This window comes from Panthera pardus, unplaced genomic scaffold, assembly GCF_024362965.1.
Source record: "Panthera pardus isolate Hobbes unplaced genomic scaffold, ASM2436296v1 HiC_scaffold_13, whole genome shotgun sequence".
Lineage (NCBI taxonomy): Eukaryota > Metazoa > Chordata > Mammalia > Carnivora > Felidae > Panthera > Panthera pardus.
In genome coordinates this window covers 192,716,584-192,733,539 of record NW_026526688.1, presented here as the reverse complement: position 1 = coordinate 192,733,539, position 16,956 = coordinate 192,716,584, and the positions used below count along the sequence as shown (strand labels likewise).

The following is a 16,956-nucleotide window of genomic DNA, read 5'->3' as shown; positions in this document are numbered from 1 at the left end:
CTTTCAACTCACAGTAAAATGTCCAAATGCAGGGTCAAGTTGCAAATGACTTACTTTAAACCCCAAAGATATTTTGTTTGTGTTTAAATGGTGTAACAAATTTTGGCAGAAATACTTGCATTATGAATAATCTACAGGACAGGATGCTTTTCACCAGAAAGACAGGGCCAGTAGAAGTTATCAAGAATTCAAAGCAGTTCAGATCGGATCAATTAATGACAAACCCACAGTTACAAAAGAATCTGGAATATATCTAAATTTAGGAAAAAAGCTCAGACTTTCTGAGTCAGATATGTTAATCACTGGCCACTCACTTTGTTTCCCTATCCGTATGCTGGGAGTAATAATACGCATCTTGTAAGGTCATTGTGAACATTACAGATAGTGTCTGATCAGTGATAACGTGTCAGGGGAAGTATGTGGCCCAGAGCAGACACTTAATAAATGGTCTTTTCATGCCGTGTGGGTGAGGCTGGGCTTGTCGGCCCGTGTCTCAGACAGTTCCCTACGTTCCTAGGAACTAGCACGGCTTCTGGATACAATCATGTGACCTAAATATATTTTTATAATCACTGCTGGCTTTATTCTGGGATAAAAAAAAAAATTAATGCCACTGGATGACAAAACTAGAGCTTACTGCAACTCATGTTTCCATAAAGCAAGACATTTTTTAAAGAATGACAATTACAGGCTGGCTGTTTACAACTAATGGACCGGCTCGCTAACAACAGATTCTGAAGCCAAGCTGAGCGAAGTAAAAGAAGACACAAGTGTTGTTCCTCGAAACGAATGTGAGGTCTTAACACTGAACTGAGAGTCAGAAGACCTGCTTTAAATTACACAGGGTGGGGGCGGGGGAGGGCTTCTGGTTCCCTAAACCGGAATTAGCATTAAGGTCATAAGCATATTGTGAGGGTCAGATAATTAAACGATTGAATGTGAAAACAGCCAGCCAAGTGCCCAGCACACAGCAAATATTCAATCAATAGTAATTAAGTCTGTGGACAAATGCCTAAGAGGACCGAGGTGCACACGACACCTGAATATTATGTACTTTGAGATTAAGGATAAAATGCTAAAAAAAAAAAAAAAGTGGTTGACTTTTGCTTCATTCATCAAATACATGCCCCGCTTAAACCAAGCCCTATTCCATGGCCACAGAGAGTCATTACCTACTGGTGCTTGTAACCTGCCCTTGAGGACCCACATCATCGGCCAATTGAGATACTCCAAACTCTTATTTCTCTATTTCCCAGAAAATGATCTAAATTATTTACTATTTTGAAAATTTTTTTTGACATTTATTTATTTTTGAGAGAAAGAGAGAGAGACAGAGCATCAGTGGGGGAGGGGCAGAGAGAGAAGGGGAGACACAGAATCTGAAGTGGGCTCCAGGCTCCGAGCTGTCAGCACAGAGCCCGACGCGGGGCTCGGACCCACGAGCGGTGAGATCATGACCTGAGCCGAAGTCGGACGCTTAACTGACTGAGCCACCCAGGTGTCCCAATTATTTACTATTTTAAAAGGGATTTAAAATCCTTTCTGAGTCCAGAAGACACTGAACTCAAATGCAGGAGAGAAGGTGTTTTCAAAATGTTCTAAATGCACTATGTTTACCTCCAAGTACAATTTTCACACTTGATACACAACCTTTCCAACGTTACTGACTCAATATTATGTCAAACAGTATCAGGATCAAGGTATATGTCATCTCAAGAGTTCACTTCTGGGTGAAGTCTGGCCAAGGTCTGGCAAAGACCTAACTGAGTTTCTGATACGCCAGGATCTCCAGAACGCTTTGTGGATTACGAGGAGAAGATCAAGATGGAAAGTTGCTGAGGTGGGTCGCTATTCTTTGGTGAACTACTAAAACTGGAAGAGAAGATTGATGACGATTCCATAAACAAAAATGAAAGGAGCCATTTAAAACACCATCACAACGGAGACGACAGCGGAAGGACAGGAAGTTCTGGCAGAAGCATCTCATTCCCCTTGGCTTTAGACAGAGTCACGAGAAACAGCAAACAAGGACTTTACCTTCAGGGTCAAGACTACATTTTCTGGCTGTGGAAGTCAAGGCAGTGGAGGAGTTGAGGAGAGTAAGGCAGAGGCAGCATGCATCAAGAAAACAGAAAAAGTTACATGAGCGATTAACCACAACTGAGAACATTAACATTCCATACAGCGCAAATCAAGTGAGAGGTTGGTCCACATAAGCCAGGAACATAAAACTTGAGTGTTTATTAGAGAAACAAATGGAATTTACATTTGGAATGTATATTTGGATTTCCTGAAAGGTTCTTATCAGGATGCTAATCAGGTGTGGACAGAATGGGGGATATTAGAGGGAAAGTGACACAGGCTTGACACACGAACCGTGTGGTCTTTACACAATAGAGGATCAGCCGCTGAACCCCAGCCGAAGGCAACAGTTTCCAAAGTGTCCTTTCTAAACTGAGAATCGGATGAGGTCATTCTCTTGCTTACCTGCATTTCCTGGATTCCCATCATGTTTAATTCCAGCCTCTTAATGTGGTCCTGTTACTTAATCCTGGCCCCATGCCTTGTTCTTCTTGGCCATTCTAGTCCTAAGAAGAAGCCTCATGCTCCCCCTTCCTGCCTCGAGCTCCCTGGCAATGCCTCCTTGCCCAGAACGTTATTCCCTTCACTCCTCTGCTCATGGGACTCAAGTCTGCCTGGATGTTGCTTCCTCCTGGAAATCTGTCTTGATAACCAGGTCTGGGTTTGCTTTCATCCCTCCTTCATGCTGCCTTGGAGCCCACACTTGCCGGTTGTCAGGATCTGCTCCCACAGGAGCCCTGCCTGAGCGGCGTTGTTTGCTCCTGGAGAGCAGAAACCATGAGGTCACGCCCACCGTTCTCTGGCAAGCACCCACCCGGGGACCCGGCATGCAACAGGTGCCCAGTCGGAAGCAGGTAAACTGGTGAACCGAGGGAGTTCCCTCAACGGTGGTCCAGTGATGGGGATGGACCACCCTGCAGGAAGACAGAAAAAGTAAGGTGCAGCGAGTTTCCCTTGAGGTGAAATTTGTTCAGTTTATCCTTTTGGTGGGGAGAGGGGGGTGGTATGTACGTGAGAGGGGACAAAGTTAATACGGTGTTGTTGTTATGATGGGTGTTAAATGTTCTTGGGTGGCAAAATAAACGTTAGGCTCTGTGTCGTTCCCTGGGTTACTTTCTTGCAACTGTGTGCTCTGGGAAATCCAAAAGTTTGGAAACTATCGCTTTAGATGGCAGATTTTCAGAGGTGGGAGAACAATGTTTGTGATATTAGTACCTGTTAAATGAGGCATCCAAAGTGTTGGGGTGGGCAGTTCAGGTACACATGCCCCCAGGGTCACATGGGGCATCTTGAATGACCCCGGACTCCCTTCCTGGGCATGGGCCCCACAGTCTCCCCAACTTACCACCATAAATGTGTGAAAAACACTGACTTCAGGCTCCTCCCCTAGAGCGGGTATCAGGAGATTTGGGTAAAACCAGGAGCCTGTCTTTAAACCAACCCTGGTGTCATGGCCTGATCAGGTGGGTTTGGGACACCTGCTCTCGGCTCCAAGGGCAGATGGTGCTGGGCTGGGGCCAGAGCAGAAGCCCCTGTAAGCTACAACAATCAGCTGATTCTTTGGTACTTAATATTCCCACCCAGGAGTCAGTCTGGTCTGATGTATTTGATGGGGTACCAACAACCGCCCCCCCCCGGTGGAGGTGGGTGAATCTTCATCTTTTTCCTGTTCGTGCCGGCTGTCACACAGTATGAGGTTACTACCGTGCGGTGCCGCAGTTTGAATCCGGCTATGCCGCTTTGTGTCAGTGACCCCCCACTCCACTTAATTACCCATCATCGTCTCCCGGGGACCTTTTGAAAAATATCAATAACCAGCCAGCCCTGACCCATTACATCAGAATCCCTGGGGGACGGGCTTAGGCCTTGTTGCCAATGCTACTCTGAGCCTTGGTTACCTTACTGATGGAATCTGGATCAGCAGAGGCTCTATTTTATGCAGTTTTTCAGAGACAACAAGAGAAAACGGTGAGAAGCAACATGCTCAGTGCCTTATCCTGTTCTAAACGCTTTAATGTATGCGAGGTGAGTTAATACATGTGAAGTGCTCAGACCCGGGTGTCCCAGGGTCATGCTCAATCAATCGTCATCACCATCAGGAAGATGATGTTTAACAAGAAGATGTAACGATCAACACACGGTAGCATTGTTCCCATCCCTCAGCTCCAGCAAGCCCCAGACATGATCCTGGGCACAGACTGCCGTGCACTGCTTGCTCTCTAAATGCTTCTGAGATCTCTGGAAGGTGCTTCTCTTGCCGGGAAAGGGGAGTGTGCTCTTCCAGGGAGCATGCCTCGCTCTCCTGGAGGGCAGGAAACAGGGAACTCATTCACTTACCTTTCGCGGACATGCAGGGTGGGTTCCAAACACCACAATCCCATCTGGAATAATGACCTGACGTCTCCTAAGTGCCAAATCGATATCCAGTGACTGTCAGCACTGGTGAGGTCAAGAAAAGCAGCAGGGATGAGGCCCAGGCCCAGCACCTGCCCCCAGAGGAAGCTTCAAGAAAGGGAAAGGTAGAGGCGCCTGGGTGGCTCAGTCAGGTAAGCATCCCACTTTGGCTCAGGCCATGATCTCACAACTCATGAGTTCGAGCCCCGCGTCGGGCTCTGTGCTGACAGCTCAGAGCCTGGAGCCTGCTTCGGATTCTGTGTCTCCCTCTCTCTCTGCCTCTCTCTGCCCTTCCCCTGCTCACACTCTGTCTCTGTCTCTCTCAAAAATAAATAAACATTAAAAAGTTAAAAAAAAAATAGGGGCGCGTGGGTGGGTGGCTCAGTCGGTTAAGTGTCCGACTTTAGCTCAGGTCATGATCCCACGGTTCATGAGTTCGAGCCCCGTGTCAGGCTCTGTGCTGACAGCTCAGAGCCTGGAGCCTGCTTCGGATTCTGTGTCTTCTCCTCTCTCTGCCCCTCCCCAACTTGTGCTCTATTTCTCTCAGAAAAATAAATAAATGTAAAAAAAAAAATTAAAAGAAAGGGAAAGGTAATGAATGGAAGGTGAGGAATTTCATCCGAGGAATGAAATGAAGGATGAAGATACAAACCAGCCAACCAAGAGGCAGCCAACCAAGAGGCAGGAGTGGGGATGGACTGTGGCCACAAGGAAACAAATCCAGGTCATTGCAAAGAAGCCGTCCATTCCGACGGACCGGGATGTGCAGAATCAAAAGACGGAGGTGACGGGCGTTGCTGGGACAACTGTCCCCTGGAAAGGTTTCTAGAGGTGCAGGTGGCACTCAGGGGTTGCTGGTGGGAAGCGATGGGAAGCCATCCACCTACGCTCCACACTACGCATCCTTTGAAGACAGGAATTGTGTCCTTTTACTTCCTTGGCGGGGGGGGTCACCACCCGACAAGCTAGGCTGAGGGGCTCTCTCTGCAGAAACTCCACGTGAGCTTGGTGGAGGGGGAGGTCATGCTGTTTTCCCTGGGTTTCCGTCAGCCGGCGCTCAGAGAACCCGGGAAGGGGTTCGCCCGCTCTCTGATCCCCGAGGGAATGACACCCAGGGGCTTGGCGCAGCTCAGGTTGTATCTGGAGCACGGCGCTTGGCACACGCTGAGTGGACAGATGAGTTGCCCGTGTCATCTCTACCTTAACACCTCGAATGAAGACAGACCACTCCTGTAAAGTCTAAACGGGTTAATACTCGTAAATCATGACTGAGGGTACCTGCCTCACTGTGCGTGCTGTAGGGACGCTAGAAACCGGCGGTGATTAGAGCCGTTCCTCGGATTTCCGCGGCTTCGTCTGCCCGGTCCTCCCTTTCCCTCATTTCCCTTCCCAGGGTTAATTACCCACTGTAACATTTTATGGTTTAATAAATAAAAGGCACGGCACTGAGGCTGTGACGGTCTTTTCACACAGCTCAGAATACTCAACGCGAGCTGCTTCCAACAAATTAGTCACTTTAGGACTCCAGTACAGTGGCTCGGGTTGAGCTGAATTTTTGTTGGCCGCGCATGTGTTGGTTTGGAGTCAGACCGGTCCCGGGAAGGATCCCACCTTCACCACTTAGTCACTGGGTGACCTTGGGCAAGTTCCCCAGCCTCTCCGAGGGCAGGATTTTCTTGAGCGTGCAGCGCAGAAATACTTCTGCCTCGGACAGGTGTCATTGTGGGGGTTGGAAACGATGTCAAGTTCAGGCGCCTGGGTGGCTCGGTCGGTTGAGCGTCCGACTTCGGCTCAGGTCATGATCTCGCGGTCCGTGGGTTCGAGCCCTGCGTCGGGCTCTGTGCTGACAGCTCAGAGCCTGGAGCCTGTTTCAGATTCTGTGTCTCCCTCTTTCTCTGACCCTCCCCTGTTCGTGCTCTCTCTCTCTCTCTGTCTCAAAAATAAATAAACGTTAAAAAAAAATTAAAAAAAAAAAAAAAAGAAACGATGTCAGCTCATAAGCCAGTGTTGGCCCAAGGTGGACAAGAAACGGTGGCTGTTGTCATTACAGAGAGGACGATGACCCGGTGTAAGCTTCAGAAGCAGTGGAGAAGCTTTGTGCTTCGAGCCTCATGCTCATAAAGAAAGGCTGTAGCTCTCGTTTGCGCTACATGCCTTGAGGTCTCAGTTCGTTTATTTGTTTAATATTTAAAAAATTGTTTTTAGAGACAGCACAGGCGGGGGAGAGGGGCAGAGGGATATAAAGAGAGAATCTCAAGCAGGCTCCGCGCTCAGCGTGGAAGCTGATGTGGGGCTCGATCCCACAACCCTGGGATCATGACCTGAGCCGGAATCAAGAGTCAGGCGCTCAATGAGCTGAGTCACCCAGGTGCCCTAATGAAGTCTCAGTTTAAATGCATCCCAGGTGCAAAACCACTCTCCCTCCTCGGGACGTTCTCGTTCACGGCCCTCTATCAGAACTTCTCGCGTGATGTGTGTCCCCCTCCACCTCCACCAGTCCAGCTGTGGACTGCATCAGTCTGCTGGAGCTGCCTTCACAAAGTGCCGCGGACCAGAGTGTTTGAACAACAGAAAGGTGTTTCCTCACAGGTCTAGGGCCTGGGAGTCTGAGATCAAGGCGTGGGAAGGTTTGGTTTCTTCTGAGGCCTCCTTGGCTTGCAGATGGCCGTCTCCTCCCTGTGTCCCCACACGGTCTTTTCTTTGTGTGTGTCTGTGTCCTAATCTCCTCTTCTTATAAGGATACCGGTCAGACTGGCTTAGGACTCACTAATCACCCCATTTTAAGTTAATTACCCTTGTAGTGACACTATGTCTCATCCGATCCCTCTCCGAGGTGCTGGGATTACGACTTCAACGGATGAATTTGGGGCACAATTCAGCCCATAACATCCATGCGTATTTCTTATCCCACAACCTCCCTGCCACCAGCTGAGAGTTGGCGGAGTAATGGCCACACTTTCACAAGTTTGTCCCCTGCGACACACTGCTCCTAGCCAGCACTCTGTAAAATGAATACATGAAAGAGAGAAGTACATAAAAAAATGTCGAGGAGGAGAAGGGGCCAAGGATCTTAAAATATTACCTTTAACTTTCAGCTGAAGTATAAAGAGGAGGCAGTTCTGTGAAAAGGAGTCCTATTTCCCTCCCAAAGTCGGGCCCAGCGGTTGCAGCAAAAGGTCAGCTGAATGCTTCTGAACCTCCTTCTGAAGAGAGTTCACTAAAAGAACACCCAGCTGGAAAGTCACTGACCCCGCGGCCCAGGCTCCTCTGCCATCTGAGAACTCACCAGAAGAGGAAATGCTCGACTCAGGACAAAAGCTGAAAAGACTCCCCAGGACCCCTCGCCTGGACAGACCTTACCTGTGAGTGCAGTAATTAGAAAGCCAGTGGGCACTGGTCAGTGTAGAAGACGCTGCTGGGGCTCCCACATCTCTCAGGCCTCAGTCATCTCCATGTACCTCCTCAAGCTTCTAGCTACTGGCATCTTTCACTCTGTGCTTGACAGCCTTTTCCGGTACCACGGCAGGTCAGAAGTGCTTAGGGCTTAACACAATCCCCCGCCCCCACACCGCCCCTAAGCTGTGCCCCTTCAGTCTTGGTGTCTGGAAACCTCAGCTCCCTCACACTTCCCAGGGACTAATTTGGACACTGGGGTTTTACACCATTGCCCCGGCAATTCTACAGGATGAAGCTTCAGCCGTCCCCTGTGGCCGGTGGCTTAATGCCACACCCTTTCCAGGCTGCCCTCTCTCCCTCGTGTTACCTCTCCACTTCCCAGCCAGTGTCCCCTGCACCTCCCAAACCAATGACGCGACCGCGAGGCCTTGACTCAGGGTCTGCTTCAGAGGACTCCAACCCAACACAGCCGGCATACGTCAGATTACGAGCAATCAGAGAGCCCCCCTCCTGAGGTGTCTGGCTTCTCCAGTGTCTCTGCCTAACCAAATCCCTCTTTCTTGGACAACAGTGGAAAACGTGACCCGATCCCACGTGAAGGGGGAATTCAGGTCATGCATGAGGACTCAGTGCACTTGTCCCCCATGCCAATGGTGTTGGTCCATTTGCAAAGGCACCTGAGGTGGAGAGGAAATCAGGCACCAGGGAGATCCCCAATTTCACAGGAGCTCCAAATCTAATACTAAGCCAGCCATAAAGGACTGGCCCAACTAAGAATCTCGCCACGGGTAGTTGCTGAGGTGCCCAGAGTCACCTCAAGGTCTCAGGACCCCATCCTCCGAGGCCTGGACCAGGTGAAGCGCAACCCCCACCCATTCTTTGGCAGAACTAGCTGGCATTCGGGCCAGGCTGCTAATGGCACGCTATTTTTCGATATCAATATACAAGCAACGGTCATTTTGTTCTGCCCAGGGATGCAGGCAGACATCGGCAACCACGTTTGGGAGACATAGGAAGCCACGGGCATTTCATAACGAAAATGTTTTCCCATGGTACTAGGGAAGGCTGTGAGCGCTAGAGAGAAACTAATTCGTGTAAATGGTCTTTAGATAAGGCTTACCCTTTGGCATCTGTATTTGTTTTCTCTTGGGTATCACTTTATTGCAAACTGAGAATATGAGGCACTGTCACCACAGCATCTGAGGTGACCATTCACTGGGCGAAAGATCACTGCCCTCCCCATACATTGCCCCCACCACACTGGGACACTGTCATTCACGTTTGCTGTGCTGGCCATTCAAGGATGTCCCCCGTGTGTCTGCTTATATTGTTCTCTTGATAACCACTTTCAGGAGAGGACAAAGTACTTAATCCTTCAGGACTAAGAGCCTGACAGATTCAACTATTTTTTTTTTTTAATTATCCTAACATTCAGTACAACAAGCATCTGTTTATTTCACTGGCAACCTGCACTCATCGCAAACCAAAAGCAAAGGACACTCTTGTGTTTGGGTAATCCATCACAGATGCAAACAGAATGAATGCACAACACCTTGGTATTCAGCAGAGGCACGCAAGGCCCTTTAATACTTTCTGAAAATACCATCTGCTCATATTAGCGAGCGTTCAGGGTCCTAGGCTGCCTTTCCTTCCTCTCCACTCTTTCACACCTTGTCCTGGTGGCTCCCGTGGTCCCCGAAGCCTCGGATGCCAGCAAAGCCACCTCCCCACCTGCTCCAGCCCTGCTTCTTCTTCTTCTTTTTTTACAACAAGCCCCCCAATCACCTTTTATGCAAGAACTTCTGGTCAGAATTACGTTTTTTCACCTACGTTCCTCTTCCTGTTACTTATAAATCTACTTATTTCCTTCTTCTCCTTCTACTTTAAACAATCAGGTATGGTCTCTGCCATCTGGCTCTTTGCCTCCTGAGATCAAGGGCGATTTTCCTTATCCTTAGCCCAGGCAAGTGCACACACAGAGCTCTCAATACACCTGTTCCAGTGTGAAGCTGCTTTTTACCAAACTGTATTTTATTTTTTTATTTTTTAAAAAAATTTTAAATGTTTTTATTTATTTTTGAGAGAGAGACAGAACAAGTGGGAGAGGGGCAGAGAGAGACAGGGAGACACAGAAGCTGAAGCAGGCTCCAGGCTCTGAGCTGTCAGCACAGAGCCCGATGCGGGGCTCGAACTCATGAGCATGAAATCATGACCTGAGCTAAAGTCGGAAGCTCAACCGACTGAGCCACCCAGGCACCCCTACCAAACTGTATTTTGAAACAAAGTACACATCCCTGTTTCTAGAAATGTTCAAACAATTCTACTTAGTCTGGGAGTTCTCTCCCCCTTAGCTAAGAAAAACCTACCCCATTACTTCCCTTAAGGAAATTTCAGTTTTTAAATACAGAAATACATACAGCTTAAAAGGTGAATGTTTTTTCAAACGCTACTTTTGGAATTTCTGCTTTAGAAATCAAAGGGGATTTATAAGATGTTTCAATATTCCATAAAAATTCTTAGTCAAAGAAAATTATAAAGTTCACAGGTGAACTGATTGCTTAAAGATTTACTTTCAAGTCAACCAAAATTTTGTTCATACTTATTTTTACTAACAAATGTATCAATAAAAATTACCTTCTCATAATCAGTTGAGAGGTCAAACTTCTTCTGTAGAATTTTTCTTAAAATATCTGGGGGAAAAGTCACAAAAGAATAGCAAGGTTACTTTTACAGTAAAAACACAACATGTATGTTTAGAAAATAAATTTTATATATGCTTACAAATTATTGTACCTCTATGTAGTATTCTTATCATTTTATTTCTATTTCTTAAGGTAGGTAAATAATTAAGCTATGAGGCTCTAAACAGAAGCAAAGAATGGAGGGCAAATATTTTTGACTTACTATTTAGCAGTGGTGGAATTAGACAGTTGCCATTTTTGAGTTTTCGGTTTCTCACAAGACACCTTGATATTTACCAGCATATAGGTCCTTAATAATTACTGATAAAATGTTATACCGAAATTGCGCACTCTTAATTTTTTGAAACCACAAACACAAATGCAACTTATTCTTTAGTAATTCTACATTTACATAATATTTTACAAATAAAAAGAACCTTACAATTAATCCAAGCAGTGCATGAAAACCTGAAATAATACGCAAAATGGTATTTTTCCCGCCATGTTCATTTTGGGCATTTCCAAATTCTCATATAGGTTAGGATTCACCTCTTATCCTGACTCACCAATCTAGCAATGATATGCCATGACTGATGCCCAGACAGAGAGAATAACTTGTCTAAAATCTGGGATGTGTGAGGAGGCCAGACCAAGGCCCAGGTGGGTCGTCATTTTTCTGCCCCAGGGTCCTTCCCACGCTGCACATTGTAATTCACCCTGGGAATGAGCTTCTGGAATGCTGTGGCTGTATCCTGTATACATCACTTCTAAAGTGTACTACAAGGGGCACAAAGGAAAACTTGTTGTGAATGCTTATTTAAAGCAAGAAGTATAGATTTACATGCCGGCCACCTCCCCGCAGGACTTTTTGGAAAACAACTTCTGACCTGCACAGACTAAATGCAACGACCTGCAAACTAAATAAAACAGATCTTTAAAAGGTGTGCTGTAGGAGCAGGGATCAAACTGGTAGGTTTGGGATGCTTACCCTATCCCTAGGGTACTGGGAGTCCTAGTTATTCATTCCTCCAAGGGAGACCCAAGGACGGGAGAAACCTGAGTCTGCTCGACCCCGCAGATCTCCTCCAGCCTTGAGCTAGTCACTTTGCTTTGGTTTGTTGTACAGATTAGGCTTCTGTTCTAGATTTCATTGGATGAAAATGTCCACCGATGATTTTTTTTAATTGGGAATCATCCATTTATTTCAATATATTTAATGACACAGGTGACGTTCCTGTGTGGCATTTTGGGATCTTGATCTGGTTAAGAGTTGGGATGGAGTCCAAGCTCCGCTACTTTCCACGGTGTCTCCTCCTGGGTGAAGAAGAATTACCTGCCACAAGCATCCTCATCTGCCAATGGGTTGATATTAGTCTCCACCCTCAAAGGACCACTTCAGGTTAAGTGAGATCATGCAGACGAAGGAAAACGGTACAGGGCCTGGCACACAGCGGGCCCTTCACTGTTCTGTGAAAGGGTTTTAGGAAATGTCTGCTTCAGAGCAGTACGCAAGGAAAGTATGGCATGGAAGGTGTTCTTGTGGCCACAGAGTATGCATTCACTTGGCTCATCTTTATAAAACCCAAATGAGAACTTTGAGTCTCTTCCGGGGAGCCGCCCCCTCCTTCCTCTCAGGTCACACTGACCAGGTAAGTGGTGGGCATCCCCCACTGGCCTCAGTGGGCACATCTCTGAATGTGGTCCGCGGACCCCTTGGAATCGTCACGATATGTTCAGGGTGCCCACGAGGAGGAAGCAGAAGATGTGATCCGCCTTTCCACGGTGTTGATATTTGTACTCAGGGTGCAAAAACAACGGTGGCAAAGACTGTTGTAATTTAGCAGGAACCACATAGCATCCATTCTATTCTTCGCTGCCATCAACTCATGGAAAATAGAAGCTCAAGTCACGAGAATGATCTCGAGGATTATTACAATCATAGCGTCCGACTTCAGCTCAGGTCATGATGTCACAGTTTGTGGGTTCGAGCCCCGCCTTGGGCTCTCTGCTGTCAGTGTAGAGCCCGCTTCACATTCTCTGTCCCCGACTCTCTCTGCCCCTCCCCAGCTCACTCGCTTGCACTCTCTCTTTCAAAACTAAACATTGTTTTAAAAAGAGAATAATCTTGATGGAGCATTAAAAACTCGTAATTGTATTAAACTTCAATCTGTGAGCAGCCATCTTTCTATTATTCTGTGCGAGGAAATGGTAGTGTGAGTAAGGTGCTTTTGCTGCACACCCGTTTCCAGCTGACTCCAGAAAGAGCACTGGGTGCTGGTCTTGAGTTGGGAGCTAAACTCACCACATTTCTCACGGAGCGCGATTTTCACGCAGAAGAAAAGACAGAGAGACAAACCATGGTTATTCAGACTTGAGGATTTTGGAGACACTTTCCTTAAAATGGAGGGAGTGGAGCCCACAGCTTCGAGAGGGCGACTCACAGGACTTGTTGCCAATGATAAAATTAGAGCATTTAAGCAAAAATTAGAATTTTGCAAAATCTGCTTCCATGGGGTTGACAGACGTGGGATTTTACCGCATCGTTCTCACCACACTTGAACACATGAAGCAGGTGCGTCTCTAACAGACTATGTGGAGGCCAGTGTATATGGGACACATGGATCACACGTTGGCCGCGGCCCCAATGAGACAGTGCCAGTCTTCCAGTGCCAAACAGATGCTCCCAGCATTTGCCGGAAGATCCCCAGCCCCTCCCAAGTACCCGGGATCCCGGTGGTCCCGGGTGCTGAAGAAGGGTCCCCGCTACACCAAATGACACTCCTTACTGACAACTGACCCCTGTCCTTTGTCTGCCAGCTGGCCCCATCTCTCTGCCAAACTGATCTTTGCCGTGAGGACCAAGCACCCATCTGAGATTTGGGGGCAGGAATGTTCTCCCTCCCCCTGGTTTAGAGCAGCGCTGCCTAATAGAAATATATTACAAGCCATACAAGTAATTTCAAATTTCCTAGTAGCCACATTTAAAAAGTCAAAAGAAATGGGTGATTAGTTTATTTGACATTAATTTTAATAATATGCTGCCCTTAATCCAGATATATGCAATACACTGTCATTTCTGTATGCCATCAATATAAAAATATTAATGAGCTGTTTTACAGTCACTAAGTATTCAGGTCTGGTATAGATGCGCTCAGTACATCTTAGTTCAGACTAGCTATAATTCAGGTGCTCAGGGGCCACACGTGGCCATGGCCTCTGTACTGGACAGCACGGGGTTAGAGGCTGTAGGTCATCGACCTTGGAGGCCTCAGTCCTTTTCCTCATCCTCCCTCCCTCCCTGTGACAGTGTACCCTGTCACAAGAACACAAAATGAGCATCCACCATATCCATTTGTCCTCTGCCTTCCCTGTGGATCTCTAAGTGGCTCTCAATCCAGGTAAATGAACATCAGCACAAGGCCTGTAGGATGCAGCCCAGCATCTTCATTTGTGAGGTCTTGGCATTAACTCTGCTGTTCACGCCTCATGCGGGAACTCATGAGCGCCCCCCCCCCCACCCCCCCGCCGCCCACTGACACACACTAGGAAACTCCATCTCAGTTCTAACACGTTCGTCGCTGTTGAGAACTTTTAATCGATTATGGTCCATCTCAGAAAGCGTGTGGAAGACCCAGGGTCCCACTTCTGCTCCCCTCCCCCCCCCCCCCCCCCCCCCGCTGCCACCCCTGCCTGGGGGTCTGGCTGCACTACAATCCTTTGTCTTTGTCTCTGTCCTCCTGGCCAGCTTCCAATGGAACCAATCTCTACCTCTGGATCTCCTACATTCCCAGAAAGTTCCAGGGATCCAGCACCATTTGTGGTACTGATGCTGCAGAAACATAACATTATCCAAAAGAAAGTGTTGCCTCCTTTTTGTAGATCAGACGGGATCCCTGAGGTCTGTGACTAGTTCCTCGTATTGCCTGGTGAGCGAGGTAGCCAGTAGCATTTGGATCACTAGTGTTATCCTGACCTCTGTGAGACCTCAGTGTGGACAACAATGGCCCCCTTGTCCTTCCTAAACCGAGGGAGGGTCTGTTCCGACAGAGCCTGATAGGCACTTAGCATGGGCCAGACAACTCCCAGAGGCCAAGGAAAGATCCTCCCTGCCCTGAACTCAGGGAGTTATCTGGCCACCTTTCCCATGTGGCAATTCATTTTCCACTATAGAAATCCCATGCTCTTTTCACAACATAACAGTTGTCTCTTAAGATACAGCAGTGGGAGGGAAATATGGACTCCAGTGAACGAAGAAGCTCTTGTCATGGTAGATTGTTTCTCAGCATCTGGCCCCATAAAGGGGCTCTGTGGGTCTTTCCAGAATGATGGTGGCTATGAGCCTCTCTTCATTCAACTCTTAGATGGTACAATGCCCTCTTACCTGGGACTTTTAAATTTCGTGTGATGATGGAAATTAAGAAAGGTAGCAACCAGGGCTAATTCTGACCTCTTGTGTCACACCATCAACTTAGAAAGTAAGTTGCTTGGGTTTGGTTGGTTGGTTGTGTGGTTTTTTGCTGTGTGTGTGTATGAATAATTTCTCTATGAATTTTTTTTGATGTCTGAAGCCATACAAGTAAGATAAAATAAGAAAAGTGCCTTGTGCAGGATCCATATATTAAAAAACCCATCTTCCTTATCTTAGTCGAAACACATCTTTGACTAAGTAAGATATTTCTGTTTCCTAACTGGGCTTCTTTTAATACACATGTAGGTTCTGGTCCAAGCTAGGCAAAATAAAATTCTACTCTTGGAACGTTCTCTTGTAAAATGGATAGACAATTTTTTTTAATGTCTATTTTTGAGAGAGAAAGAGAGACAGAGTGCTAGTGGGGAAGGTGCAAAGAGAGGGAGACAGAATCCAAAGCAGACTCCAGGCTCTGAGCTGTCAGCACAGAGCTGGACACGGGGCTCGAACTCACGGACCGCAAGTTCATGACCTGAACCAAAGTCAGATGCTTAACCAACTGAGCCACCCAGGCACCCTTGGATAGACAACATAAAACAAACAAACAAACAAAAAAACCCCAAACCTGCTGTTGCCAGTTGATTCGTCGGATTTGTGACAAACTTACGTGCTCTCACAAAGATCTCGTTGCTATCTATTTAATGAGACTTACCTGGCTAGGTCTCTAATTAAAAAGATACGCTACCTGATAGCTTCTAAAGTGTGTTCCTGCCATTTACTGGGAACAGAATCTCTCAAAGGTGCTAAATTATATTTAAAAGTTTTTTTAAAGAGATTTTTATATCTGGTATAAATAAACATTTAGTATGTGGCAAGCCATTCTTAATCTATGTAAAACAATATTATTTGTAATGCAGTTCTTGAGAAAATATTTTTTGGAATGTTATTTTGTTCATAGCTGGTAATTTTTCTGACAAAGTATTCTAATCTTGGCTTGTTTTATTTTAAAGCCTTTTAAAAAAGTTTAGTGAAGTTTTATGTGCAGGTCATTTTAATTAGTCTTTTGCTCCTCTCTACCTGATGTTTTCTAGTCTCTTTAACTAGAATTTTTTAAATGAAACCAAAAATTAAGTGATAAACTTAGAAGCACTATGGTGTTAAACATCAAAATTGAGAGATTAAAACATACAGAACAGGTTTTTCTTTGCGGACAAATCTTAGAAAATGACTCTTTTTTTTTTCCTTTTCTTTTTTAAATTTTTAAAAAGAATGTTTATTTATTTTTGAGAGAGACAGAGCACAAGTGGGGGAGGGGTAGAGGGAGACAGAGACACAGAATCCAAAGCAGGCTCCAGGCTCTGAACTGTCACCACAGAGCCCCGTGCGGGACTCAAACTCATGAGCTGTGAGATCATGACCTGAGCCAAAGTTGGACAGTCAACTGACTGAGCCACCCAGATGCCCCTGACTCATTTTTTTCTAAATGTCAAGTTAGATGTATTTGTACTCAGAACTCTTATTAATGAAAATTAAACCCACGCCCGCAAGCGCGCCAGCGCGCGCGCTGCGCGCGGCGCGCACCACACACACACACACACACACACACACACACACACACACAAAGTAAGCTCTCTTTCAGGCACTTGAAGTGTTTTCTTGGAAATATGATTGACTAAGGGCATAAACAGTGTGAAATATTCCCTGTGGAGGCACCACAGTGTCCCTCTTTGACCTCCAGTGGCATTGTCTGAGACTCCAGTCGTGTGTGGGGCTCTCTATTAAGAGTGACTTAATCTAGTATTTTGTGCATGAAATCAACACTGTCAAATTGAAAGAGATTGTTCAAGTTTTTACTAAAAGTAGCATAAAATGATATTCAAGTTCAACTTAGAAACCTACAAAAGTTAAGTTTGTGAATGTAAAACTTTCATGATTAAGTGTTAATTAAAACTTTAGTCATTTCTTTCCAGGCACGAAAGACTTTCTGCAGGCTCT

General features: G+C 46.4%; 1 protein-coding gene across 11 annotated transcripts in view; it reads right to left on the bottom strand.

Annotated features, from left to right (window-relative positions):
- The window catches only part of PROM1 (prominin 1), a 134,190-nt gene that overhangs the window by 55,439 nt on the left and 61,795 nt on the right, over positions 1 to 16,956 (bottom strand). For 9 of the 11 annotated variants that reach the window (XR_008421832.1, XM_053901668.1, XM_053901672.1 and 6 more), the window contains 2 exons: positions 10,507 to 10,562; positions 2,038 to 2,064 (listed from right to left, as the gene is read on the bottom strand). Coding sequence is in view for 10 of the 11 variants with exons in the window: in XM_053901668.1 (XP_053757643.1) it covers positions 2,038 to 2,064; positions 10,507 to 10,562 (83 nt within the window). In the remaining variant the exon portion in view is untranslated. The remainder of the gene's footprint in view (positions 1 to 2,037; positions 2,065 to 10,506; positions 10,563 to 16,956) is intronic. The other 2 variants (XM_053901671.1, XM_019453656.2) reach the window with 1 other exon arrangement.